This window comes from Fusarium verticillioides, chromosome 2, assembly GCF_000149555.1.
Source record: "Fusarium verticillioides 7600 chromosome 2, whole genome shotgun sequence".
Classification (NCBI taxonomy): Eukaryota; Fungi; Ascomycota; class Sordariomycetes; order Hypocreales; family Nectriaceae; genus Fusarium; species Fusarium verticillioides.
Genome location: NC_031676.1, coordinates 4,322,528 through 4,346,924, shown reverse-complemented (window position 1 = coordinate 4,346,924; position 24,397 = coordinate 4,322,528). Strand labels below are relative to the sequence as shown.

General features: G+C 50.9%; 11 protein-coding genes across 14 annotated transcripts; 3 read left to right on the top strand and 8 right to left on the bottom strand.

Annotated features, from left to right (window-relative positions):
- Positions 1-57: 57 nt before the first annotated feature.
- Positions 58-1,162, top strand: FVEG_03558 (hypothetical protein). The gene is made up of 2 exons (XM_018891160.1): positions 58-257; positions 310-1,162. The coding sequence occupies exons 1-2, from the start codon at positions 162-164 to the stop codon at positions 1,006-1,008; spliced, it is 795 nt and encodes a 264-aa protein (XP_018747627.1). The 5' UTR covers positions 58-161; the 3' UTR covers positions 1,009-1,162.
- FVEG_03559 (hypothetical protein) lies at positions 1,051-2,971 on the bottom strand (the record flags this gene model as incomplete). The annotated part of the gene is made up of 1 exon (XM_018891161.1): positions 1,051-2,971. The coding sequence occupies one exon, from the start codon at positions 2,969-2,971 to the stop codon at positions 1,187-1,189; it is 1,785 nt and encodes a 594-aa protein (XP_018747628.1). The 3' UTR covers positions 1,051-1,186.
- Positions 2,972-3,419: 448 nt separating this feature from the next.
- FVEG_03560 (hypothetical protein) lies at positions 3,420-4,743 on the bottom strand. The gene has a single exon (XM_018891162.1). It carries the CDS (start codon positions 4,619-4,621, stop codon positions 4,079-4,081), a length of 543 nt encoding a protein of 180 aa, XP_018747629.1. The 5' UTR covers positions 4,622-4,743; the 3' UTR covers positions 3,420-4,078.
- Positions 4,744-4,868: 125 nt separating this feature from the next.
- FVEG_03561 (hypothetical protein) lies at positions 4,869-7,283 on the top strand. 4 transcript variants are annotated; one of them, XM_018891165.1, is made up of 6 exons: positions 4,869-5,236; positions 5,467-5,922; positions 5,971-6,073; positions 6,126-6,404; positions 6,457-6,950; positions 7,004-7,283. In XM_018891165.1, the coding sequence occupies exons 2-6, from the start codon at positions 5,785-5,787 to the stop codon at positions 7,124-7,126; spliced, it is 1,137 nt and encodes a 378-aa protein (XP_018747632.1). In that variant the 5' UTR covers positions 4,869-5,236; positions 5,467-5,784; the 3' UTR covers positions 7,127-7,283. The 4 variants fall into 4 exon arrangements, with proteins under 4 accessions (XP_018747632.1, XP_018747633.1, XP_018747630.1 ...); XM_018891166.1 differs by having other exon boundaries at positions 6,457-7,283; XM_018891163.1 differs by having other exon boundaries at positions 4,869-5,922.
- A 72-nt stretch (positions 7,284-7,355) lies between these two features.
- Positions 7,356-8,225, bottom strand: FVEG_03562 (hypothetical protein; the record flags this gene model as incomplete). Its single annotated transcript, XM_018891167.1, has 1 exon — positions 7,356-8,225. The coding sequence occupies one exon, from the start codon at positions 8,223-8,225 to the stop codon at positions 7,356-7,358; it is 870 nt and encodes a 289-aa protein (XP_018747634.1).
- Positions 8,226-9,163: 938 nt separating this feature from the next.
- FVEG_03563 (hypothetical protein) lies at positions 9,164-10,527 on the bottom strand (the record flags this gene model as incomplete). Its single annotated transcript, XM_018891168.1, has 3 exons — positions 9,164-9,938; positions 9,994-10,310; positions 10,360-10,527. 3 exons carry the CDS (start codon positions 10,525-10,527, stop codon positions 9,350-9,352), a joined length of 1,074 nt encoding a protein of 357 aa, XP_018747635.1. The 3' UTR covers positions 9,164-9,349.
- Positions 10,528-11,875: 1,348 nt separating this feature from the next.
- On the bottom strand, positions 11,876-13,762 carry FVEG_03564 (D-xylulose reductase A). Its single transcript, XM_018891169.1, has 2 exons — positions 13,286-13,762; positions 11,876-13,202 (listed from the first exon to the last, which is right to left on the bottom strand). The coding sequence occupies exons 1-2, from the start codon at positions 13,292-13,294 to the stop codon at positions 12,150-12,152; spliced, it is 1,062 nt and encodes a 353-aa protein (XP_018747636.1). The 5' UTR covers positions 13,295-13,762; the 3' UTR covers positions 11,876-12,149.
- A 769-nt stretch (positions 13,763-14,531) lies between these two features.
- FVEG_03565 (hypothetical protein) lies at positions 14,532-15,171 on the bottom strand (the record flags this gene model as incomplete). The annotated part of the gene is made up of 2 exons (XM_018891170.1): positions 14,532-14,799; positions 14,849-15,171. 2 exons carry the CDS (start codon positions 15,169-15,171, stop codon positions 14,610-14,612), a joined length of 513 nt encoding a protein of 170 aa, XP_018747637.1. The 3' UTR covers positions 14,532-14,609.
- Positions 15,172-15,896: 725 nt separating this feature from the next.
- On the bottom strand, positions 15,897-16,751 carry FVEG_03566 (hypothetical protein; the record flags this gene model as incomplete). Its single annotated transcript, XM_018891171.1, has 1 exon — positions 15,897-16,751. One exon carries the CDS (start codon positions 16,749-16,751, stop codon positions 15,897-15,899), a length of 855 nt encoding a protein of 284 aa, XP_018747638.1.
- Positions 16,752-17,061: 310 nt separating this feature from the next.
- Positions 17,062-21,352, bottom strand: FVEG_03567 (potassium/sodium efflux P-type ATPase, fungal-type). Its single transcript, XM_018891172.1, has 4 exons — positions 20,724-21,352; positions 20,252-20,517; positions 18,515-20,198; positions 17,062-18,463 (listed from the first exon to the last, which is right to left on the bottom strand). Exons 1-4 carry the CDS (start codon positions 20,970-20,972, stop codon positions 17,399-17,401), a joined length of 3,264 nt encoding a protein of 1,087 aa, XP_018747639.1. The 5' UTR covers positions 20,973-21,352; the 3' UTR covers positions 17,062-17,398.
- Positions 21,353-22,513: 1,161 nt separating this feature from the next.
- On the top strand, positions 22,514-24,298 carry FVEG_03568 (hypothetical protein; the record flags this gene model as incomplete). Its single annotated transcript, XM_018891173.1, has 4 exons — positions 22,514-22,549; positions 22,648-22,734; positions 22,906-22,977; positions 23,322-24,298. 4 exons carry the CDS (start codon positions 22,514-22,516, stop codon positions 23,715-23,717), a joined length of 591 nt encoding a protein of 196 aa, XP_018747640.1. The 3' UTR covers positions 23,718-24,298.
- Between the last annotated feature and the right edge of the window lie 99 nt (positions 24,299-24,397).

The window sequence follows — 24,397 nt, the reverse complement described above, 5'->3', positions numbered from 1 at the left end:
AACTGAACATCATTTGTGGCGGTGCTGGTACTGCTGTCCAGCCACATTTGCTAACTTTGCCTCACCGCCAAAAATTCAAATTCTGCCGCTTTTCAAGGTCTGACAAGCGCCGACGATTAATTCTTTTGCGTCTCGTCGTACACACAACACAACCAGCCAAAATGTCGTCTATGCGAAATGCCGTGGCGCGACGCCCTCACAGAGAGCGTGCGCAGCCCTTGGAACGTCGAAGACTCGGTCTTCTCGAGAAGCACAAGGTTTGTCGACCTCCCAATACCCCCCAACCGGAGCAGCTTTTGACGATAGCAGGATTACTCGCTTCGAGCCAAGGACTTCAACAAGAAGAAGGCGCAGCTCAAGAATCTCAAAGAAAAAGCGGCCGAGCGAAACGAGGATGAATTCTACTTTGGTATGATGTCCCGAAAGGGACCGGGCTCCAGGATCCAGGATGGCAAGCGATGGAGCGGAACGGTTGAGGGCGATCGAGGAAACAAGGCGATGGATGTTGAGACCGTGCGGCTTTTGAAGACGCAGGATATCGGATACATTCGGACGATGCGACAGGTTGTTGCGAAGGAGGTCGCGAGACTGGAAGAGCAGGTTGTTCTGACACGAGGTTTCGACAAGCTTGACGAGGATGAGGACGATGAAGACGAGGGCAGCGACTCGGAATTCGACTTTGCGACCGCCCCGTCAAGACCCAAAGAGCCCCGAAAGATTGTATTCATGGACGACGAAGAGCAGCGTGAGGAAACAATACTGGATCTCGAGGACGAAGATGACGCCGAGAAGACCGACGATGAAAAGAAGAAGGAGGAAGATTTCGAGCGCGCAAAGGCCCTCCGCCGCCTCCGTCGCCAATTGGAGAATGCACGAAAGAAGCTCAAGGCCTTGACAGACGCAGAGGGCGAACTAGAGATACAACGGGCAAAGATGGCAAAGACAGCGACATCGGGAGGAACGACACGCAAGGGAAAGAAGATTATGGTGCGGACACGGAAGCGATAAAACATCATCACCAAGAATTAATTTGAATCATGGGGCTTTTTTCTCGTCATTTCGTGTTCAGTTCGTTACGGCTCGCTAGCTAATAGATACCCTTCAAAACACCATGGGTTTATGATACAGAAAAAAATATGAACTGGCCGCGCTCGATCCAATTAAAACTAAATGTTCCGTGTCCTCATTAATACTTTGATCCTACACATTTGTAACAGCCCTTGAACGCGAAACCGACGCATTTGAAGCTAATCGTCAATATCCAGATGAAGCACGCAAACAGGCCCTTTACGATCTTGACGATGACACGGATAAGGAAGGGTAGTTTATCCTCCTTTTCGCGCGGTTTGCTTTTGCCTAAACTCTCATCTTGGCTCTCAACATCAATCTCGAACGACTCCATGTGGCGCTTCTTTCGCTCATCCCGTTTGCCGATTTTACTCAGGCGCTTTTCCTGCTTGGCTGTGAGGATGAGGGGAGGCGGTGGTTCAAAGACTTCCATTGCGGGAGTGTTCTTCTCATCCGCTGATGCGACGAGCATAAGCGCTGTGACTGCAACGTCGACTATGAAGTATGACTCTATCTTTGCGGCGATGCCAGTGTCGATCTCGAGCCACCCACCGCCTGTGCCATCGCGCGTGAGTTTAGCGAGATGTTGTGGTGATTCGTTGTGCTCGAGGGTATATTCTACGCGTGACCAAGACGGTGAGCGCTCGATTGTTACACAGAATGGTGTTGCGAGGGAGGGGTGTACAAGGAAATGGTGCGAGCTGTCTTCGTCCCAGACGAGACGGGCGCATTCGCGCTCTGCTAGCATGACGGATTGAGGATCTTGAGCGCGCTCGATGGCCATTTTTGTAGCGGGTGTTGGCATTAGAAGAGCAACGAGGCCATCATTTGGAGGATGACGACGGGAGTCTTCTTCGAGGGTCGTGGTGAGCGCTTCTTGCCAGTGTTTTGTATCGGTGACCTTAGTACCAGACGAATTACTGTTGTGCCCGACAACACCGCTGATGATACTGCTCGCTGAAGAACTAGCTTCAGGCTTAGGCGCTTTGTATGGTTTGTTGGGATCATGTCGTGTGAGAGTGACATATGCCGAAGCAGACGTTGGATCTATACGGAGGTTGTAGAAGGGCTGTGATGCTGATGAGAGACTATACACTGGTGCATCTTTCTCTTGAGCTAGTTTCATGCAGTACACTCTTCCCTCTGACGGTGAAGCTTGCCATCCATTTGCGACTTTCCAATAGTTCTTGAGCTGTTCATTCGAACTAACCGTTGGAATCAGCGGCGGTTCCTGTTGTTGGGCATTGCGATGCGGCCATGATGATTGTGCTGATTGAACACTCATGGGACTTATGACTGGACTTCTAACGGGGTTTCGAGGGGCTGATCCGGATGGTGTTTCGTGGTATGTCTGACGGCTTATAACAGCTCGTGGCATCTGAGTTGGTTGGATCTCTGTGGGGACATAGTTCTGTTGACCGAGTGGTACTTCTGGGTTATAAGCCGGGAAGATAGATCGTAAAGGCTGCGCAGGAGCTTCGCCCCCCAAAGGTGGTTTTGCGATTGAACTTCGTGATCGATCACTGCTACTTCTAACAAGGGTGTTACCCTGCGCAAAGCCAGTATCAGACCGTCCAGGGATTTGAACCGTCGGTCTAGGTCGCTGAACCTTTACAGGCTTGGGCGGTTCACTCTGCACAGGCTCGAACTCAATGGGTGTGTGGGCTCTGTTCTGGGGAGTCTGTCTCGGCGATGCCGGTCTTGGTTCTGGAGACATAGCCTGTGGTGTTGCGGCCCGTCGATCACTGGGTGTAGGTGCTCGTCTGTCACTGGGCGTCGGAGCTCTCCTCTCACGAGATTCAGAGCGGCGAGGTTTTGGCGTTTGGTTCCGTGATACAGGCGGTGGTTTCGATGAGTTAGGACTCGGGAATAGAGAGAACCCGCCTGGGGTTGGAGTCGACATTCTTCTGTATCAAACAGTATATACTTTCTTCCCAGAAGAGCAGGGGTATCTATCAAATAGAGAGTGTCTAGGCTAGCAAGACGATGAGAATGCCGATTATGCTGCTATCGCTTCATGATCAAAACAAATTGTCAAACAACATAAACAGTTGGAAGCATGGGGATTCCCCAGAATGGAAAGCAGTGTTGGTTGATATTATATTCTCCCATCTATCGCACTTTTAAGCGCTCGCATCTTGGGACTAACACGGTTAAAAATAGCATCGTGCAGAAGGACCAATTGGCGGGGATGTCACACTGCAGCAGGGACCTAAGCGCCCTGGAGGCGCGACTCTCGAGAGGGGAAACTGCAGCGCCATTGGCCGGCACGAAAAGATTTGGGTTGGACGGGGAGTGTTTTTACTGGTCTCTGCGCGGGTGATTTGTGTGATATTGTGCGGGGAGTATAAGTCGGTAATGAGCTGAGGAGCGATTGGGCCTATGAAAATGATGTGAGGGATCATGGATCTGGGAATAGTGGAAGGGCTGGAGGTAGACATCGCCAAAATAACCTGGTCGAGATCCCTACTAAGATATACTACACTTATCTGGGTCTTTTATTCCCTAGGATACAGGACATATTTCCGTTTGACCGTCTGTGGCCTTGAAACATCGAGGTTCACCGCTTGATGCACGCAACCCTTTGTTACAGTTACATACATGAACTGCCGATTCCACCTCTGAAGACTCTGTTTGTGTTTGGGGGAGAAACAGATGCTGATGAATGTTTGATAAGCACGCCTGGCGGCAATCGTCACAATTGTCGGCTGGGTTGAGTAGTCTCCATGACGATCTTGGGCATGAGGCTGTTTGGGTATCAGTTGACAAGCATCGATGCATGCTCTTAAACATTCTCGGCGTTGGTCTTCACCCTGTCGGACTCAACGGTTGCATATGCTTATCGAGTTGAACTGACTCTTCCATGCCATCTCGGCATTGATCCTGATCATAGTGGTACACTGCCCTATCCTCACATCACATCACCTTTTATTCTTACATTCCCCCCAACGTAATACCCCAAAACGCCACAGATGCAACAATTCATTATCATTGTCCCCCGCCCCTCGGCCTATCCTTCGCCGTAAGTCCATGTATCCTCTCCCCCCTCTGCTCCATCTCCTTCTGCCTCGACAGCCGTACGTGCTCGGGCAATCCCCACCACTCCCGCATAAACTCCTCCTGGGCCTGTGCTACTCTGGCTTTTCGCTCGCGTTCGCGCTGGCGCTCCATTCGTAGGGCGAACCACTCCTCGCGTGCCTCGTCGTGTGCGGATTGTGTGGCGTGCAGCTTCATGCAGCTGTTCATGGAGCGGTGTTCGGCGCGGCAGGCGAAGGAGACGGTGAATGTGCGGCCGAGGGCGCATGCGGCGAATGCTGGAGGTTGTCAGTGGCCTGATGTTGAAGTTGTAGTTTGGGGGTGAAGTTGGTGGTTGAGGTAGAGGTGATTGAGGGGACGTGCCTTTGATCTCGTCGGCGCATTCTTTTCGGACTTTTTGGTAGAATATATCTCGGACTTGTGCTTCTTGTGATGCAGATAGAGGTAGAGGGTTGCGAGAGGGAACACCGAGCTTCTCCTCTGGCACCGGGGGGTTCTGGACCGCCATTGCGGCCATGGGACGAGCGCGCGAGGCTCGGAGTCGTAGGTATCGTAGATAGAGGGTCTGAGGGAGTTCAAGGAGAGATAAATGTGTCGTCGGGGGTTCGTGGTGGATCAATGATGGCGAGTGAAGCCATATCGGACGAGAAGCTTGCGGGATCTTGAGAGGTGAGCCGATGAGCAAATTGTGGCAGAATGCTTGACCGCCTTCCAATTTGGGTTTATCGGAAGATGGATTGCACCATGAACCCAGATGACTTCCAGAAGACATCACCAGCTTCATGTGCTTGTGCAATTTGGATCCTTGAACAATGTCGACTTTTCTTGAATACCGTACATCTCATCGGTGGGGGCGCCACTTCGCAGTGTCGGTATCGCTATGCCCTACCAACATGCCTCCAATATGAAGCGCAAAGTGCCAGCGTGAACGCCCTCACTGCCTCAGGCGACACGGAATTGCATTCAATAAGAATTGACCATTAAATTCCTGTTTTTTGAGATTGTGTTGGAAATTCCCAGGCATCTTTAGGCAGCATCGCGGGCTTATTGGAGCTGTCTCGGTTGCCGCGACCTCAATCGACCAGAGTGTACTTAGATCATCATTGTTGTTGCACTAACATTTAGACTTTAGGTGGGTATCACCGTGAATTTTAACAATGCTTGTATATGTTGTCGAACTTGCTTGCAAATACTGTTGCTGTAATGTGATGTGTGAGTTGAGAATTGGTGTATAAAGACCGTCCTCCTCTCCCCGGGCCTTACCATCCTCTGACTTCACAAGTCCATCACATCAGCTTTTCGCATCCAATCATAACTTACTGTCTTTAAGCTAACATGGGAAACCCCATTCCAACCTCTCAGTCCATTGGAGAGTCTTCTCCCCTCGACGGCCTCCTCTCTGCTGTGGCCTCCGCCCTGGACAAGCGCGCGGGCAAAGACATCTTTGCTATCGGAGGCAGCGTTGGCGATGATGGTGATACTTCTTACATAGCTGGTAACTCTATCACAATCCGGTGGGATAATAAAGATCAGGGACATAGTCGCACGCTCAAGCTACCCCTCGCCGTTGATCCTGTTGCTCGAGATGCCTTCAACGCCCTGTTGGCTGATTGCCAACCGGCAACCTTCGGCATCGGCAGCCAAGAGGTCCTCAATGAAGAGTACAGAAAGGCTGGAAAGATGAACACCGAAGACTTCTGTACCAACTTTAACCCTTACGAACACGGCATCGTCGATACCATCAATCAGGTTCTAGCCCAAGCCAGCGTCACTGATGCCAGAGGTCTCGGTGTCAAAGCCGAGCTTTACAAACTCAACGTAAGTCTAATGCGATTGAACTACAGTACCATCACTGAGACTTTCTAGGTGTATTCGGGACCTTCTGGCAAGTTCAAGCCTCATGTTGATACTCCGCGATCTGATCGCCAGATGGGCTCGCTCGTCGTCAGTCTCCCTGTCGAGCACAAAGGTATGAGGCACAAGCCTGCGACTCTGACTCATCGACGCTTACTGGATTATAGGGGGGCAGCTCGCTGTTAGGCATGGCGGTAGCGAGATTATTTTTGACTGGTCGCCGAAAAGCGCAGAGGCCATTCAGTGGGCGGCATTCTTCTCTGACTGCGAGCATGAAGTTTTGCAGGTGACCGAAGGGCATCGCGTCACATTGACTTACAATCTCTTTTGGACCAACTATGGTCCAGCTTCGATGTCAGATAACCTTCGGGCTCTGGACCAGGAATCTCTTCATTTCTTCAATGCGCTTGAGAAACTACTTGAGAACAAGCATCTCATGAAAGAAGGTGATCTAAATCTCGAACGCCGTCATATTCACTTACTGATAACAGAATCTAGGCCTCGTCGGATTCTCTTGCACTCACGCTTATCCTCATACATCCAAATTATCCACCAGCAACCTGCACCACATGCTCAAAGGCATTGACATGGTAGTCTACCAAGCCCTCAAACGTATCCTCGGTACAGCCGAAGTCGCTGCATTGGTAGACGATGAGGAATACAGACACGACGAGCAAGAGTCGATAACAGAGAGGATTGAATGGAAGAAAGAAAACTGGCTGAAGTATCAGCCAGACCAGCCAGAGCCCCAAATCACTGAGGCAGAGCAGGACATCTTGGACAATAAGCTAGCTATCGGTCGCCCTCTGAGACCTGCCGTTTATTTCTGGCATGATTATGACAATAGACTTGACCCAGCTGAAGTCAATGCTCAGTATGGACCTGACTGGCAAACGGATAGGAGGAGCTTTTATTCTCGAGAAGACGTCACTTGGTTGAATGGCCCGCCTGGGAAGGAGGCTTCTAAAGAACTTGCTGTTGCTTTCATTACGGTTAGTTCGGAACATATCACTCCAATAATAGAGGTACTTACATGAGTTTATAGTACGGAAATGAGCCTGGTATTGACGCTTACTACACTTCGGCAGTCATTGTCGCAAAGGTGGATGGGACATCCAAGTCAGACGCAGGCACCCAGAGTGGAAGCGTGAGCGACGCAGAGGATTAGCTTTGGGAACATTAACCTTGTCCGATCTTCCACTGGATAGAAGCTCACAAATGTTTGAGAAGTAAAGTTTATTATGCTAGTCTTCTGTACAAGTTGTGCCTTATGAAATAAAATAGCCTTTTCCTCAGCTAAAGTTTATACATCGGCTTGTGACTCGACGTATACCTGCCCTTGCTGACTACTCCGTGGCGTGAAAGCTAGAGACGACAAGAGACAAGTAATCGAGAAGTTATAACTCTGTTCTGAAGTCTCTATGGGGACATGACCTCCTCGGTCTTAACTTCCGCTTCTTTGGCGATGAGTTCACAATCCTCTGCAAAAGCAGCGACCACCGATCCATCGGGACGCCACCTCGATGAGGATGTCGGTCCACGTCTGCATGGATAAGCATGAGAAGGATACGGAGAGTGAAGTGTGCCGAATTTCCAGCTAAGTAAGGGTCTTGGCACGCGACTCCTATTTCCTGAATCAAATCGCCCTTGCTTCCCACTTTACCAGTCGGGACATGGAAGACTTCCTGCACAGCCTGGGAAGTGTCGATATTCCCGATGGCTTCGAGATGCACGCCGCAGCTTCTCAAGAACGAGAGACTTTCGTCTCGCCCATGGGTGATGAGGTAGAAACTGTTGTTCTTGACGATATCGGTGATCTCCTTCTCGAAGGCATCCATCGGAACGTACTTCATTCTTCCGAACCGGAACATATCCTCAAACTCGGGAGAGTATTCTTCATCCCCAACTACCCAATGATGAGACTGCACGACGCTGGCTGCTAGGTTGACATTAGGTTTGGGAGGCTTGGCCAACGCATCTCCAAGACGGTCAGTATCAAGGATAGAGATGCCAATCTGGAAGCTATGCACTTTATTATCGTGCACTACAACGTCTGCGACGTCGATAGAAAGGATCTGGAAGCTCGAGTCCTTTCCGTGCTGCCATGTTTCGAGTTGTTCATGCTGTATCCAAGACCAGCGCGATACGCATTGGGTCTCTATGGCGTATCCCATCACCCACTGAGGGACGAAGAGCTCTGGGCACTTGAACCAAGAGTGGTCCGATGGTTCTTCCGATGAGTCGTCTAACTTCTTAGTGTACAGCATTTTCGATGGTTGTTTGAAACAGGGTGGCGATTGTTCGCAGGCCGAAGGTGAACTAAAGAGTCGTGGTTGGGAGAATCGTAATAGATAGAAGATCAAGTTTCTATGCGTACAGAGTAGACACTAAGAAGATATTTATAGCTAGAAACAAAACTTGATGGTTTTGTGCAAAGAGAAGCTTTGCAAAAACGAAAGCCAGTTCCTCAGAGTCATACTGTTTGGCTGGAGAAGCTCCTTCTTTAAGAGTTTAAACTTGACGGGCACGAAACCTTCACAATGCCAGCTCCCTTCGAATAAAAATTAATACAAGAACTTTAAACGTTTTAGGCACCCAAGTCTGGGCACTGCACGGGAAGAACATAACACAAAGAGCTAAGTCGACTGTTCTTGACCGAACATTAAACACTCTAAAGTACTGTATCGCTGAGACATGATTAAACTATTGAGTTTCATAACGAGGGCATTTGAGAAAAATTGAACAAAGTTTATGAAGAGAAAAAAGTAGGAGTTCTTGACAATACGATCAGTCGTCACGCGAAGGGATGCCAAAGTATAAGAAACGCGCAGTGTTTTTATATTTGATCCGAGTGAATAGCCACTTGAACTTGCGTTGTTCAGAACTTAACTGGTTGCCGTCAAGCAAGGCTCCTCCAATAGCAGACAGTGGCGAATGATAGCTGGCTAGGAAAGGAAAGAAGATTTAGAGGTGGTATCAGAATAAACTCAGCAAAAGGCATCCTAAACTTATCCTATATTTATGCTAAGTTGCCTAAACCTTTTTATGATTTAGGATCAAGGTTCCTTTTTTTCTTTCTTTTTTTTGCTCCTCGGGCTCTATCACTTTGCTGTAAAACCTTTCGCGTTAGACTACTGCACTTACATAGGATATGATTAAGAAACATTCAATATTGCTATGAGACTCTCCGGGGAGTAGTGTTTGTGGGAAGAGCATTATGCTTGATACGAATAAATTGTCATCAATGTCTCCATCATGTTTCTAATCGTGACTATTGGTATAAAACAAGTGTCAAAAAGCCACCGCTATTATTGGATATATAAAAACTAGCAAAACAGAAAGGTAACTCCACGCGCCAAGAGGCCCGGTCATTAATCCCCCTTCACTTCATTTACTGCTGGGGATACGCTTGGGGAGGATAAGGCTGAGGCTGAGGGGGCGGCGACATTGAAGCAGGAGGAGGGTGGGTATAGTTCGTCTGGCCATCAAGCTCACTTCCGTAATGCTGAGGAGGAGGAGACACTGCAGCGGGAGGTGTAGAGTAGTTTGTCTGGCCATCAAGCTCACTTCCCTGAGGTTGGGAAGGCTGTTGGTACTGCTGAGGGGGATACTGTCCGTAGTTCTGCTGACCTTGGTACTGCTGGTCTTGAGGAGAGTAGGGTGCGGCGGGAGGAGGATAGGCGCCCTGTTGTTGGTATGGGCTCTGGGCAGGTTGGTAGGGAGATGGAGTGCCCTGAGGATACTGCTGCTGTTGTTGAGGAGCGAATTGGCCCTGAGTAGGTTGTTGCTGGTATGGCTGCTGGGGAACGCCCTGAGGTTGAACAGGCTGGACCATGGGCTGGCCTTCGTTGACCTTGGTCTCCATTTGATAGTTGTTGTTGGGCGAAGGAGAGGCAGCGAGGTTGACAGCGAAGCGACCTTCCTTGCGACCGCGAAGGAACATGACGAGAGTCCAGACAAACGTGACAATGAAGAGGATCCTAGAAGTCAAGTGTTAGTCAACAGTGTCGTGACTCAACAACTGAGGCAACTTACCAGACAAGCGCACCAAGACCCGCGACGGCCGCAAGCATAGCCAAACCACTCTTGAAGAGAATAACATTCTCCCCATCACGCTTAAAAATGCTACAAGTCTTACTATCCGTGAGACTTCCATCGTCATAACAGCCATAAGCATTAACAGGAATAACGTATTTGGCACGTCTCGCAGCAGTGGCAGCCCAAGCGGCAAGCCAGAGAACCATCATTAACGCATCGAGACTTAAAACAGCGATGATGTGATATGCATTTTGAAGACTGGGGATTTTCTCTGTGAGGAGGACGTATGCGATGACTATCCATGAAATGATTGCCTAGATGTGTTAGTGGTGTTGAGATGAAGTAATGCGAGGGAGGACGTACAATGGCGAGAGATAGAGCTTCTTCATCGAGCGTAGCATCATGCATCAAACGACCACAAAGACCAACAATAATAAGAGAAATTAGGAACTGGAAGCCTCGAATTATGACAATCCAAAGCGGTGTCTGGAGAACATGGCCGCCCTCAACCTTTTCCTGAGTCTGCTCCATAGTAACAAGCAGTATAAGTGATAGTCAAGCCACGAGAAGCAGCCAAGAGATGCGAAGTGCTAGTGTAAGGGGCCAAGACGAGTGTTCGCTGGGGAGAATGATTTATGGCACACCCTTTTTGGAGGGGGAAACACAACAGCCTTATAGGGACCCAGTTCACTTACAAGAAGCCCAAGGCAGATTTCGAGGGACGAGGAACCCTTGCGGATGGCGTCGTTAGCGTACTTCAGGCGCAGTTCAGCTTGCCCGTTCGGGATGCCTTGTTGGCGCCGTTGGGCTCTCTTGGTGGAGGGGGACAAGGCCATGGTTTTCGGTCTGTCAGAGAATTGTCCGAATTACAAGGCAGTATACGCGTATATCAAGATGGTATTTTCTTTTGACCTGCTTTTTCGTCTTACATATTGTTTTCAGGAGCCAGTTGTCGTCGGCAGTTACGAGAGTATAAGTGTCGAGTGCCTTGGTGGTGTTTAGTTTAATTGACAACAAACGAAAACAGGGTCGCGACGGTACCACCCTACCCAACACCCCTGCACAGCACAAGGCACGAAAAGTAAAACAGACAAATGCCGTTAAAGGCGGAGTGGCTTGTGGAAATTGAACTTGAAAAGTCTGGGCAGTGCGACAAGCCACTTGAAGCTATTGCTCCTTAAAATACTCACTGAGGCGTTTCACTAGAAGGGACGGAGTTTCTAGCTCGATCGCTAGGGAAATCGGCATTACATATTGACGAGTGACAAGATCCAAGTTCAGAGAGCCACAGGGCTTGAGTGAAGAGAGTGCACATACGTATGTAGGTTGGAGAAGTGCTTCCCAGTTGAGCATGCTGCGCGAGATTTGGTTCGAGGTGCAGATCCCTGTCTGTACGAAGGATTTCGCTAACCAGCCCATGCCGGTGTCGATCACATGGATAAGACCTCTCGACAAGCTTCTCACTCTCACTCTCACTCTACCAGGGCGTTTATGTCTCTTGTCAAACAAGGTAGCTAGTCGTAAATTGTTCAATAGAAGGTGAGATTCGTTCCTCTTTTAGGAGATGTAAGACGGGTGAGGCTTGTCTTATTGGAGAGTTGTGCTGGGAGAATAGCTGAATGCGGAGAGTGGAGATGGCACATGGGCTGTGCTTGTTCAGCCGTTGGAGCTAATTTGTGGAGGGGCGGAATGGGGTGAGGTTTGGCAGGGAGAGTGCGGAATTGGAGGATGGGGGAGATTGGGAGGATACGGGGGAGCCACTGGAAGGGCGTATTCAGCAAGATTCAATTAATAATGCAGTCACTGTAACCGTCTTCAGGAGTGCGAGACTGCCTTGCACGATAGAGCTAGAAGGCATGATGAGTATACCGTGTGATGTCGGTATTTTCGAGCCAGGAGGGCCTGGTTCGCCTAGACACCCGCCTGCTACCCGTGCAGCCGTGGTCAATCCACAGGGATCCAAGTGAAACAAATCACATCTATTAAGTGTCCGAGAACGATGCTATAATGTAAAGGACTCATACCAAGTCCACTCATGACAAAACGCCTTCACCCGCCGCCCCGCATCATATGATCCAAGCCATCCCATGCCCGGATATCTTTTTCGCTTTTGATCTCATTCATAGTCATTTATATCGTCATCACCCTTTCCTCTACTGCTCGTTAGGTCCCTTGATCAGAACCTTGATCGCTTCTCCCTCCTTGACCTTCTTGAAAGCCTCCTCGGCCTGCTTGAACTCAACAACTCCAGTGATGAGCTTCTTGACATCGACCTTGCCGGTAGCAACAAGCTCAACGGCAAGAGGGTAATCGCCAGCGCCGTAGCGGAATGATCCGCTGGCTGTAGCCTCCTTGATGCAGAACGCCATGATGGGGAAGGTAATGTCCGACTTGCCCATACCGCCCTGCACGTAGCTACCGCCGTTCTTGAGGACGTGGATAGATGCTTGGATTGAGGGCTCAGCACCGCTGGCGTCAATGACAACGTCAGCGCCTTCGGGGAGATCAGCGAGCTCGCAGATGTTCTTGGCGTTCTCCTCGGGTGCAATGCGCTGAGATGCGTAGACGTGGGTGGAGGCAAAGTCCTTGGCGAAGTCGAGCTTGCTCTGGACGATATCGACACTGACGATCTTGGAGGCGCCGTAGGCCTTTGCGACAGCGGCGCAGAGAAGACCAACGGGTCCAGCGCCCATGACAACGACAGAGTCGCCGGGCTTGACGCGCGCCTGTTTAACAATGTGCACAGCGACAGCGAGAGGCTCAATCAGCGCACCCTCCTGCTGCGAAACATTATCAGGAAGCTTGAAGCAGAAATCCGCAGGCGCAGTCCAGTAACCAGTCAGAGTTCCATGGTAGGGTGGTGTAGCGGCAAACACCATATCCGGGCAGAGGTTATACTTGCCCGCGAGGCAGTTCTGGCATCGACGGCAGGGGTAGCCGGGCTCGAGGGCGACGCGGTCGCCGACCTTGAGGGTCTTGACCTTGGAGCCGACTTCTACGATGGTGCCGGCGGACTCGTGGCCTAGAACCATGGGGTCCTCGACGACGAACTTGCCGATGGAGCCGTGGACCCAGTAGTGCACGTCGGAGCCGCAGATGCCGGTGTAGTTGACGGCGACGAGGACATCGTGGGGGCTCGAGAGGGTGGGCTTGGGACGCTCCTCGAAGGAGACGTCGTTGGGCTTATTGAGGACGAAAGAGAGGTTCTGGGGGGCTTGTTAGTGAGACGTCATGAGGGGCCATGATGGCGGGGTATGATGTGAGGAGATGAGGTGAGGGTAAGACATACGCTGGCCATTTTTGCTGTTATTGAGTGAGTAATTGAGAGAAATTGAGAGTTGAGAGACGAGAGATGAGATGAAGAGGAGGAATTGAGTCGCGTGTCGTGGGATGATTAAGTAGGTAGGTTCGTCACTTGTAGCTCAAAGTGGAATGTCCGTCCTGTCTTATATGGATCACAGTGGAGTTCAATCAACACCGTCACTATCACCAAGCGCAATTGCAATAATAGCCTGAACAACAAATCTCTGTACCGTAGAATAACAAAAAATTCAGATCATGGTCTAAATCTGCTGATGAGGGCAGCGGCTCATATACCCCAACCTCATCACATGGTCCCTCCCTCTCACTCATCAAACATACTTACCTAGCCAAATACCCGTCATGATGGTTACACCCCCACGGGTTTTACCCTCGCCAATCAAGAAGCCATGATATCGAGACCACAAGACCCGACAGGATTTCTCTAAATATGGGGTGCTTGTCATGACGGGAGCGCTTGAGGTTCTGATGGGCACTTTAACCAGAGCATTTAACCGCGCGAATGGGAGGGGGGGAATGGGTGGAGTGGGATCCGTCGGTGAGAATTAGACCGGGAAAGCTCCAAGGCTATTTTATAGCTGTGAAGCTAGAGAGATCAGTGGATATGGGCATGGCATTGTTGGATGATCAGTCAAGCATAGAGGGTTGTGGTTCTCAGATCATCGACTCAGGTCATGATATGGCTTGGCTACCGGCTCATTCCCGCAGGCTTCTGGGCTTGCATCCGGAGCTGAGCAATCACTTGACCATCCCTCTCACCTTCAAAACAATTTATTAGCGCGGCAGGTGTCTAGTTTGATGGTCCAGCGGAATCTGTGTTCCTGCGTCAGCTTCTCAATCAGAATTCCGCTGCCGGCGCGGAGCTGCGGCTTTGGGAATAGCGTCCGGGTGGTGGATCCGGCCCGGAGCGGGGAGTCTCGGCGATGTGCGATGGGCAAGATTAGCCGGTCTTCGCTGGTGAATGAGCATGGGAAACCGTCAAGAAATGAGTAGTTGCAGAGGAATTGACACATGTTCTGTAATTGTTTTGCAGACCGCAACGGCATCAAAGTCCAAAGCCTTGTCGGTCGCAAAAGCAGCGATCTGTAATGGGTGACATCCGTTGACTTGCAACGAACCTGTAACTCTTCACGGCCGCTAAGATTAAACGCCATCGCATAGAACATCACATATTCTGTCCAAAGTATGAAGCGTCAATCTTGACTAATCTATTATCGTCGCCATCTCGCTATCATACAACAGTCCCATCTGTTACCAATATCCCCGCCAACCACTCATTCGTATCCATCCATTCAGTTGAGGTTATAGTGCTCCTCCTGGTGACTAACAGAAGAGTGTCGCTTAGTCGTGCTCTCATGGGGATAGTCATGCTCAATAATAGGCTCTCCAAGGTGCTCCCTAAGAGCAGAAGGAGGAGCACGGGTAGCGTCAAGAGTAGCGCCGGGAGACTTGTGCATGTCGTTTTGGTAAGACTTAGTATTGCTTAATTATGTTAGCCCCAATACTTGATATGTGCAAAGATTAAACTTACGAAGGCTTTGACTGTGTGGAGGGAACGCCGGGCACATTCTCTACCAGGGAGTTGATCCTGTCCCCTGTGCGGACACCCTCGGTCTGCTGGTTCTGGGTGCTTGTTGCATCAAGTGGAGAAACGTGGGAGTTGGAGCCAAGTTCTCTCTGGTTCTGGTTGGTGTTGTTGAAGGTGTTGTTAAAAGACTCGGCGTTGTTTGAGCTGGTGTTGTAAGTCTCGCGGAGAGAACCACTGTTGTGAGACTCCTGGTGAGAGCCAGTGTTGCTGTTCTCAGTGTTGGAGGGGACGAGTGTCTCCTTGATCTTGTTCATAAGGTCGGCCATTTTGTCCAGGTCTTGAGCGTAGATGTTGTTGAGTGTGAATAAAGTAGTCTTAAGTGAGGTAATGCGAAGCTTTGGGTAGGTTGATGGTTCTAATCACAAGACTTCCATCGGACACCTCTCTTATATACATCTCATCTTCGCCTCTTGACCACATCCCCTCACCACTTCCATCATTATTCTCTAATCAATCACCGCCATGGAACACGCTCATTCGACAGCTCGGATGCTGCGTCATGTCGAAATCGTCATGACGTCGAGTGATCGGCAGAGGCTCCATCACAGAGCGATAAGCATATTCCAAACCCTAAAATTAGCGCTCCATTCTCTTGGTTTTTGTTCCTGGGGCTTGTCAATAATAGCCCGATTCTTCTTCGGGTGACATTGGCCAAGCCTTTTTGATTGTGCTAAAAACCCTGGTTCGGAAGACATCATCCGTGGGGCTAGAATCTTCCGCGGATGCATCACTAACATGACCGATCTTTATCAGGGTATGAGAGGGATTCGGGTTGAGCATTACGTAGATGGGTTATTGTTCCCCAGGAGCCGGGAGTGAGAAGCTTGTTTGGTCCTCAATGTGTCCCACGTAAGCTCAGGTACAGACCATGATCGAGATGGATGGTCGAAGTGGTTGGCCGGCAGTCACATGTGATGGCGCAATCATCAAGGCGACTAATCAGCGATTCCAATTCAACGACATCGCTTACACTGTCGTTTCAATGAGATAATCACCTCTTATACACCATCCAGTACCCAGCTCCTAAAGCAGCGACCGCCCCAGCCCACGGCAAAACAACCATCGCAGCATCAGCAATATTGCTCTTAACCTTCTCCTTCACAATCTTCCGTAGCTCCGCTGCCTCGTTAACCCAAGGAAACTCCTTCTCCGGCACAGGCTTACCCAGAAACTCACAGATGGGCTCCCAGCCTTGCCCCATGCGATACTCTAGCAGCTGCTCCTCGGGCACCATCTCTCGAATAACGCGATGATGGCGATCATATGTTCCTCTTGCGTTCTTGCGAGCTTCTTCGACAGTCTCTGCTTGGAAAAGTCCTAGCATCTGCTTTCGTGCCGCGGGACCTGCTCTAGATCCAAGAAGAGGTTCAACAAAATTGATGGAGAACTCAGCGATTGGGTTCCAGAGTTGTTTGAGAATACTATCGTCAACGCTCTTGAACCAAGGCTCGAAATCTCGAATCACGAGGATGACTTTGGCTTCGGGGTACGTCTCAATGAGGCGCGGTGCGTAGATAGACGCTACATCCGTGGTGGCTTCACATTCTCCCCAGATCTCATCCCACTGTTCACGCGTGAAGGGTTTTCCAGTGTATGTCGGAAGATTTGGAAATGACGCGTCTGTGGCGCGCTCGAGATTTTTCCAGGCTTCTTTGTCGTCGAGGATTTTGAGGCCGTGGAATACGTCTTTGTAGCCGAGAATGGTGAGGGCTTCGGCCATGGATGCTGTGCCTGTGCGGGGGAGGCCGAGACAGAGGACTTTCATGTCTCGCTTTGGCTTGTGGGTTGTTGTGTTTGACATTTTGGGGGATTGATAGATGTGGAAAGGTTTGAGTTTTTTGGGCATTGGCTTAAGATGTTGATCTTCAGACCGCAAAATGCAAGTGCTTACCACGCGTCACGCTAACGCAGCAGCGTAGGATTTCACATTTGAAGGTTCAGGTTGGAAGTTACTACGAAACACGACTTTAACGGCCAGTCCAATTGCATCTCAATTCAATTAGACCAATGGACAGCTTTGTGGTTGATGATGCATGTGTTAGCGGCTGAGGCTCATCTCCCTCACACCACCTCCGATCATCCGAGACGGAATTCCGTTCCACTTCTAGCATGCATCACATTGAACACAATCACTTTGGATATAGACAAGTGAGTCACTCAGATAGAATTGATTCATGATTTTAACATTTGACTTCATTAAAGAACTATTTCCGCTTATGCATAGGTAATCTCAAGAGATCTGGAATATCCATCCATGATCCTCTTCATCCTCTCCTCATCACAGCCAACGGCGTCCTCTGTGGTTCATTTTAGGGTTTCCTCTGGCAGCGAGCTCATATCTTATATCTACGGCTCAGTCATTCCTCCTCGTCCACCTTTTTCTTGAACCCTTCCGCGTTCCGTTGTTTGCACCGTTTTGAGTTTTGGGGCTATCTACCTCTTCATTGGCAGAATTATAGCAAAGAACTTGTTCCCTTTCCTAGGAATTTTCGTTCACGCCTTCTTCTCGGCGTTGTTGCGCTGAGCAGCAGCTTGTGCGTCAATCTTTTCAGAGTCGTGACGAACGCTGGCCTCGCTCGAGTCGGGGGTGAGATACTCGCCGAAAGTACGCTGCTCAAGATCCATGTCCTTCCACTCGACGCCCTGGTTCTTGCGGGCTTGACGGCGGAAGTACACGCGCTTAGCAAACTTCCAGGCCTCGATGCCGCCGAAGAAGAGGCCGGCGGCGATGAAGACGATGGCCCACTCCCAGGTGATGCCCTTGTGCTTGAAGACGGTGTCGCTGATGACGGGGATGTACTGGATGGGGAATAGGGTGACGAAGCCGAGCATGATGGCCCAGAAGAGGAACTGGTTGCGCCAGACATCGTGCATCCACTGGGTGAAGTAGAGCTTGGAGCCGGGCTGCATGCGGAAGAAAGATCGGCGCTTGTCAATCATCTCCCAGGCGAGGAAGAGGGAGAACCAGGTGAGACAGGCAAAGGTGGTAGCACGGGCCTTGAAGACGGTCTCACAGCTCTCGCTGTAGTTATCGTTACAGTCCTCGCCGAGCTCACCGTTGCCAAAAGCATATAGGCGAAGGACGAAGGCGCTCAGGCAGAGAGCAGCGATCCAAAGACCGTAGACACACATATCGATGATGAACTCGAGGGAGAAGACACCAGTCTTGAGAGAAATCGGGGGTCGGCGAAGAATACCAGCGACAGCGCGCTCGAAACCGAGACCCATGTCGGGAAGACCAGAAGTCATCATGATGATCCACATGATCTGGACAGGAGCGATAGGGAAGACGGAGAGACCAGTCTTGTCCTTGAAGACGAGACCTACGAGAAGGACGACAGCTTGAGCGACGTTGGTGGCGAGCACGTGGAGGATGAACTTCTGGATGTTGTCAAAGATACGGCGACCTTCCTCGATGGCGGCGACGATAGAGGCGAAGTTGTCGTCGCTGAGAACGATATCGGATGCATCCTTTGCGACATCGGAACCGGCTTGACCCATGGCAATACCAACATCGGCACGGCGGAGAGAGGGAGAGTCGTTAACACCATCACCAGTCTATCAAGTTAGCATGAGATATCAGGAAAAGAGGTGAGGGTGATAGCATACCATAGCGCAGAACTTGCCTCGGCGGTGCAGAGCTTCAATCATGCGGACCTTGGTCTGAGGAGCACATCGGGCAATAACAAGAGGTAGGAAAGGAAGCTGGTCGACTTCATCATCGGTAAGGCCATCGAAAGTAGTAGCAGTCATGACCATAGTAGCAGCAGTGTCCTCGGCAACGAGATCCATACGGGTAGGCAGGATACCGACCTCAATGGCGATAGCCTTAGCGGTCTCGGGGTGATCACCAGTAAGCATGTGGACGGAAATACCAGCCTCGTGACACTCTCGAACAGCGGGAGCAGACTCGGGACGGGGAGGATCATAGAGACCAACAAGACCACGGAAGACGAGATCACACTCAACAGTGGTGCGGTCAATTTCATCACCCTTCTTCATGTCGACGCTGTAGGGCTTGGAAGCAAGAGCGAGGACACGGAGACCCATACCAGCGAAAGACTCCATGTTACGGAGGATCTGCTCGCGGAACTCATCGGTGATGGGGACTTGCTCCTCGTTATCCTCAGGGCAGTATGTAGCACAGGCGCCAATGACACGCTCGACAGCACCCTTGGTGAAGGCGAAGAGCTGGCTGGTTCGGTTATCCTTCATGATGACGGACATGCGCTTGACATCAGAGTCGAAGGGAAGCTCGGCGATCTCACTGTACTGGTTGGCAGCGTCGTGGCTGGTAAGACGGAGACGGTTCCAGTCGAAACGGGAGGCAAGGACCTGGATGGCAATCTCGGTAGGATCACCGCGGGCGTGCCATTCACCGTTCTTCTCGTTGACGGTGGCAAGGTTGGCGAGAGAAGCAACTTCGAGGAACTTGACGAGAGAGGACTTGGACTGGTTGAGAAGCTCGCTGATGGGAGAGATGGAGCCACATTCGTCGCCGCCCTGCTTGAGGGGAAGCTCGTGGGGCTGGCTGCGAGACCAGCGCATGTCACCAATGGTAGGGTTGAATGGCTCGGTGGTGTTCTCGATGAGATAGGTTCCCTTTCCAGGAGTCCAGGCTCCACGGGCAACCATCTTACCTTGGGTGAGAGTACCAGTCTTGTCAGAGCAAATATCGGTAACAGCACCAAGAGCCTCAAGAGACTTGAGGTTACGAACAATAACGTTTCGCTCAACCATGCGCTTGGTACCAGCAGCCATGGTGATAGTCAAGACGACGACCAAACTAGCGGGAATCATGGACAGACCAGTAGCAACGGCGTAGATAATAACCTGCTGGGAAGCATTAAAGTCGTTGGCAGCAAGGACGATAATGGCGCAGATGACGGCAGTACCGAAGAGGTAGATTGCCAGACGTGAGAGCTTCTTCTGGAGAGGTGTGCCGACGTTGACACCGAGGAAACGACCAACAGCGTCGGTGAAGGTGAGAGTGTAGGCTTCGAGATATCGGTGAGGCTTGGCGGAACCATCGGCCTTGCGCTTCACGGGACGGACCTTGCTGTCCTTCTTTCGGAGGGCAGCAGCGATAGCACCGATTTCAGTGCTGGTGCCGGTAGCGAAGACGATACCCTTGGCACGACCCTTTGTGACGGTGGAAGAGCTGTAGGCGACGTTGATACGGTCACCGGGTCCGGTGTTGTCCTCAAAGACCTCATCCTCGTTCTTTCGAACGGGGAGAGACTCACCAGTCAACATAGCCTCATCGGTCTCAAAGTTAACAGCCTCAATAAGTCTACACCAATTAGAAACTACCCCCAGTATAGGTGCCAGGTATGGACTACTCACCGGACATCAGCAGGGATCGTATCTCCGGTCTTGATTTCCACAAGATCACCGGGGACGACCTCAACGGAGGGAACTACCTTGGAGTCTCCATCGCGCACAACACTAGCAGTGGGAGAAGACATGGACCGCAGAGAGTCCATTGTCTTCTCGGCAGAGTACTCCTGGAAGAAACCGACAGTGACATTGAGACCAATGATGAAGGCGACGACACCACCCTCAATCCACGACTTGATACCGAAAGAAACAGCCATGGCGAGAATAAGCACCTTGGCAGACGTCAGTAATCATCGACATAGCGTCGGGCAGGGGTGTGAGCAGGTGGGTTGGGGGACCAAAAACGACGGGCTGCCTAATCAGGTAATATGCAGTCGAGAGGCGAACAAAAAAATAGTTCAGCCATCGAGATATGCTTAAACCATTAAACTTTGGAGTGTGTGGGGGCTAGGAAAGGAGGGGACTGGGCTGGACTCACCAGCGTCATGGCGTTGGCGACCTGGGCGATGATGATCTTGAGGGGCTGAACGCCATCAGCTTCGCCGAGATCGTTGTTGCCAAACTTCTCATGTCGTTGTTTAGCTTCAGCCTCGGTGAGACCGCTGAGGGTATCAGTCTTGAGCTCCTCGACGACCTGGTTGAACGTCAAGGCGTGAGCGGGACGGCTCATGGGCTCGTTGCTCTGGCCAGAGACATGGTTGTCGACGGAGTCGTCCTTCTTAGCCATGGTTCTAAGTCGAAAAGCTAGCAGTTCGCCAGCGTGCTTATGTTGTTGTTATATATATATCGACTCGGTGCTGGTATACATGAGTTGAGAGAGAAAAAGACCCTTAAGCCTATGTCTGGGGATTCCTGTAAGATGAATTTGCAGGAAGCCTTTCGTCTGGCGTCGGAAAGGGTGCTTTGTTGGAGATCTAAGTGAAGAGATCCTTGGGGAGAAAGGGAAGAGAGGAACGAGAATTGCATCGTGTGGGGAGATGGGGAAGGTCTTATAGACGTCTGTCCCATCGTCGACGACAAGAAGAGCAAAGCAGTCAATGCTTATCTCGCCAGAGTCTTGGCTCAAGTCACTATCTGGGTTGAGAGATGGATTTCACTCTTTCTCCACATGGGCCAAGAGGCATTACCCAATTTTCCCTTCTCTGCGGTGCAGTTTCTCTGTTCCAAAGGCGGGGAGGCATTGGGATTGGGCATTCTGTGAGAGTCTTGGCGATGATACGAAACCTTGGTTTGTTGTTGTGTAGTGTTGAGGGACTCTTAGAGTATACGCCCCCGGCCTTGTCCGACGAGTCCACTCCGTCCCGGGGGAGGGGTCCCCACTAAGGTTCGGATTGGTGAGGGCGCCGTTCTGTACGGTAGGTTCAAGAGGCGTCGGCACGTCATTTGGAGATGGCTACCAAGCATCCTGTGACGCGGCGTGGCGGGCTCGGCAGCAATTGGCCTTCCTGAGTGGGCGACCTGAGGCTTGGTATTCTTGGGAGACAAGGGTTAAAAAAGAACCATACCAGCACCTTGACTAAGAATACTAGGTTCAGAATAAACCCGAATTCGAATTGCCTTGGAAGAGGGGACTCAAATAGCGGTACCAGCAAAATATCGTCAGTGTTGTCGGGGGTTTGCAGTGCCAGAGCCTTGTTTGAAGCCTTGCTCGTTTGTCACCTGGTGAGGCTCTCGTGAGGCTTTCAGGGACCCTTCCATTTCGTCCCAGTGCCGTCACCGACGGTGGATACACGCTGTAACCGAGTTCAGTTCACTGCATTTTCAGTGCATATGGCCCCTAACTTAGAACCGACGTTAGACGAGTGCCCTGTCCTACCCAAGGTAAAGCTACACCCCTCCCCCTCTTTTTTTCCTCCCTCGCCCATGACACACACCAATTGATTCAACTCTGTAATGTGGTCTGCTTCGGTGGTATTTTCTTCTCGACGAGGAAGGATCAGTATTGGCATTTTCTGGGCATACATAATTTCTGCCCGCCAAGTCGTCACGTCATTGGGTCGTGGGCAATCATCACCGTCAACCTGGACTCCGTTTTATTGCTTTGTTCTTATGGCCTGTTTTTTTGTATCTGCACGTTGATGATGTCGTCTGTAGGCATCAATCAAGTTCCATTTGAGAGGCGATACTGAATTTACACCTCACCTGCGACAGAAAGAAACCGGGCCGGGTATGAGCTGATTGTTCTTCTTTCAGCTCGTGTAAGGTTGTTGCGGCCCGGATTTACATTACGGAGGTCCGAGACTGCACGGCACGGAGCTGTAAATCCACATGCTGAAGCTGCCCGTTGTGTTACTGGCCAGTCTCGTGACTTGGAACCATGGAGATCTTGGGGTTCAAGATCAGATCTCGAGATATGTTTGGCTGAGGACAAGCTGCTCAATGTGTTACGCAACTTTGCTTAGCTTATCCCCTTTGAGAAAACTCCCTCGCAAATCTTCGCCAAGGATGAGGTGCAGGCACTGCCCCCCTTGGCAGAGGAACTTGATGGTGTTAGTCACGGTCTCTTATCTTTGCCCAAAGTCTGGAGGACGCCTTAGCTAGCCCAAGTACCTCGAAATTTAGCGGTTCCAGATAAACAGGGGCTCAACACGCGTGATGCTAGTGCACTAACGATAACAACACCAATCTCGGTGGCTTTTGCCACTGGCCTTATCTCTCAGCTGTCAAGCCAGTATCCGCCACGTGACCGGCTTCCACTGCTTCTAGAAGCCATCCCGGCATGCGAGTACATGGTACGTAATCAGTCCTCCACCAGATCAGCCAGGATTCTCCTCCAACGTGACAATAAGCTTAAATCATCGGCATGTTTTTATTTGAAGCCCAGGTCCACTAATCCTGGTACACAATCTCCTTCGGAAAATCTCTGCGCTATTCCTTTTAGCCTCATTCCAACAGGACGTCCAGCGACGAATGAGATGTCCTAGAGTCTGCGCGTTGCATTGCGATTACATACAATTTCTAGAGCAGATACAATGCCAATTCTCTGCGACTCACGCGAATACATACACTAGCCCTCCCTCGTCTCCGTTTACTTACTAATGGACCCAGGCGTAAAATAGACGGTAAAGAAACATAGCCGTCGATCATTACCTCTCGCAGGCCAAAAAAGACGCCGGACGCGGAGGCGCTGACGCCTGACTATGGTGAACTACCAAGGCGGGAACGAGAGAAGCGCCGTATGCCGCAGCAAGAACGGGGAATTAGGATTCCCTCTCGATCCACTCTAGACGACACTTTGTCCTCACAGAAACACAGAAACGGGGCGCTTACGCCTAGCACAAACCCATGCGAGGCTCCCACGGGAAGAGGAAAAAATAAACGGGGTTCGCTCACTCTCCTGCTGCCATTGGATCCGTTACCTCCGGGTGTTGTCTCGGGGCGGACACAGCGGGGCGTCAACCTCCCCACGGAGGCGCCCCGGTCTCCAGATGGGAGCCTGGCGGAGATGTTGTCTTCTTTTCCCTTCTCCTGAAAGAGCGGGGGATCTAACCCGGATGTGTCGGTCTCACAACACTTTGCTGCGGACGTGAGACAATGCGTGGGGGGGTTGCTTTGCTGAGGAATCGCAGCACCATTGATGGGGAACAATATACCCGGACTTGTGTATCTCCGTTCGGAAGGAAAAAAGTAATTCTGCTGCAGGTCCCGCGACATGCAGCTTTTAACTTGCTCACCAACCATTGAGTGGCTAGTATAGTTGCCGTTATTGCCGGAGATCATACAGACTGCAGGTGTTATAAGCCATTGATCTATTAATGGGATCATGAACGGACTTCGGCGTAAACATCGTGATGCTCGGTCTTTTTGTCGCGGGAACGGCGGCCAACGTGACCAGAAACCTGGGGACCCGGCGCCGGAGGTCTTTGAGCAGGAATTGGCAGGGTCTCCAGGCACGGACATGAACATCGGCCGGGGAGTTTGCGAAATGCCTTGATACACGGCAGATGGGTACGCACGCTCGGGCTTCGGCGATCATCTCAACAAAATACAGTATCGGAGCACCACTGCGGCTCATCCTCAGAAGCAGTAAGCCGAGCCTCTTTCTCGCGAGCCATTCAGAACCGCGTCTGTCTCTGTGAAACAATAAGATTTCATCGTTATCAACAGCAGGGGGCTACCAAGAACTTGGCGATATGGAACTTGGCCGAAAAG

Excerpts from the sequence above, each read along its gene's own strand:
- FVEG_03558 (XM_018891160.1), top strand. The coding sequence starts at position 162 with ATGTCGTCTATGCGAAATGCCGTGGCGCGACGCCCTCACAGAGAGCGT. Across the intron at positions 258-309 it reads GTCTTCTCGAGAAGCACAAG|GATTACTCGCTTCGAGCCAA; the intron begins GTTTGTCGACCT and ends TGACGATAGCAG.
- FVEG_03560 (XM_018891162.1), bottom strand. The coding sequence starts at position 4,621 with ATGGCCGCAATGGCGGTCCAGAACCCCCCGGTGCCAGAGGAGAAGCTC.
- FVEG_03561 (XM_018891163.1), top strand. The coding sequence starts at position 5,440 with ATGGGAAACCCCATTCCAACCTCTCAGTCCATTGGAGAGTCTTCTCCC. Across the intron at positions 6,074-6,125 it reads TCTCCCTGTCGAGCACAAAG|GGGGGCAGCTCGCTGTTAGG; the intron begins GTATGAGGCACA and ends ACTGGATTATAG. Across the intron at positions 6,405-6,456 it reads CAAGCATCTCATGAAAGAAG|GCCTCGTCGGATTCTCTTGC; the intron begins GTGATCTAAATC and ends AACAGAATCTAG.
- FVEG_03567 (XM_018891172.1), bottom strand. The coding sequence starts at position 20,972 with ATGGCTAAGAAGGACGACTCCGTCGACAACCATGTCTCTGGCCAGAGC. Across the intron at positions 20,518-20,723 it reads TCGCCAACGCCATGACGCTG|GTGCTTATTCTCGCCATGGC; the intron begins GTGAGTCCAGCC and ends ACGTCTGCCAAG. Across the intron at positions 18,464-18,514 it reads GAGGCAAGTTCTGCGCTATG|ACTGGTGATGGTGTTAACGA; the intron begins GTATGCTATCAC and ends CTAACTTGATAG.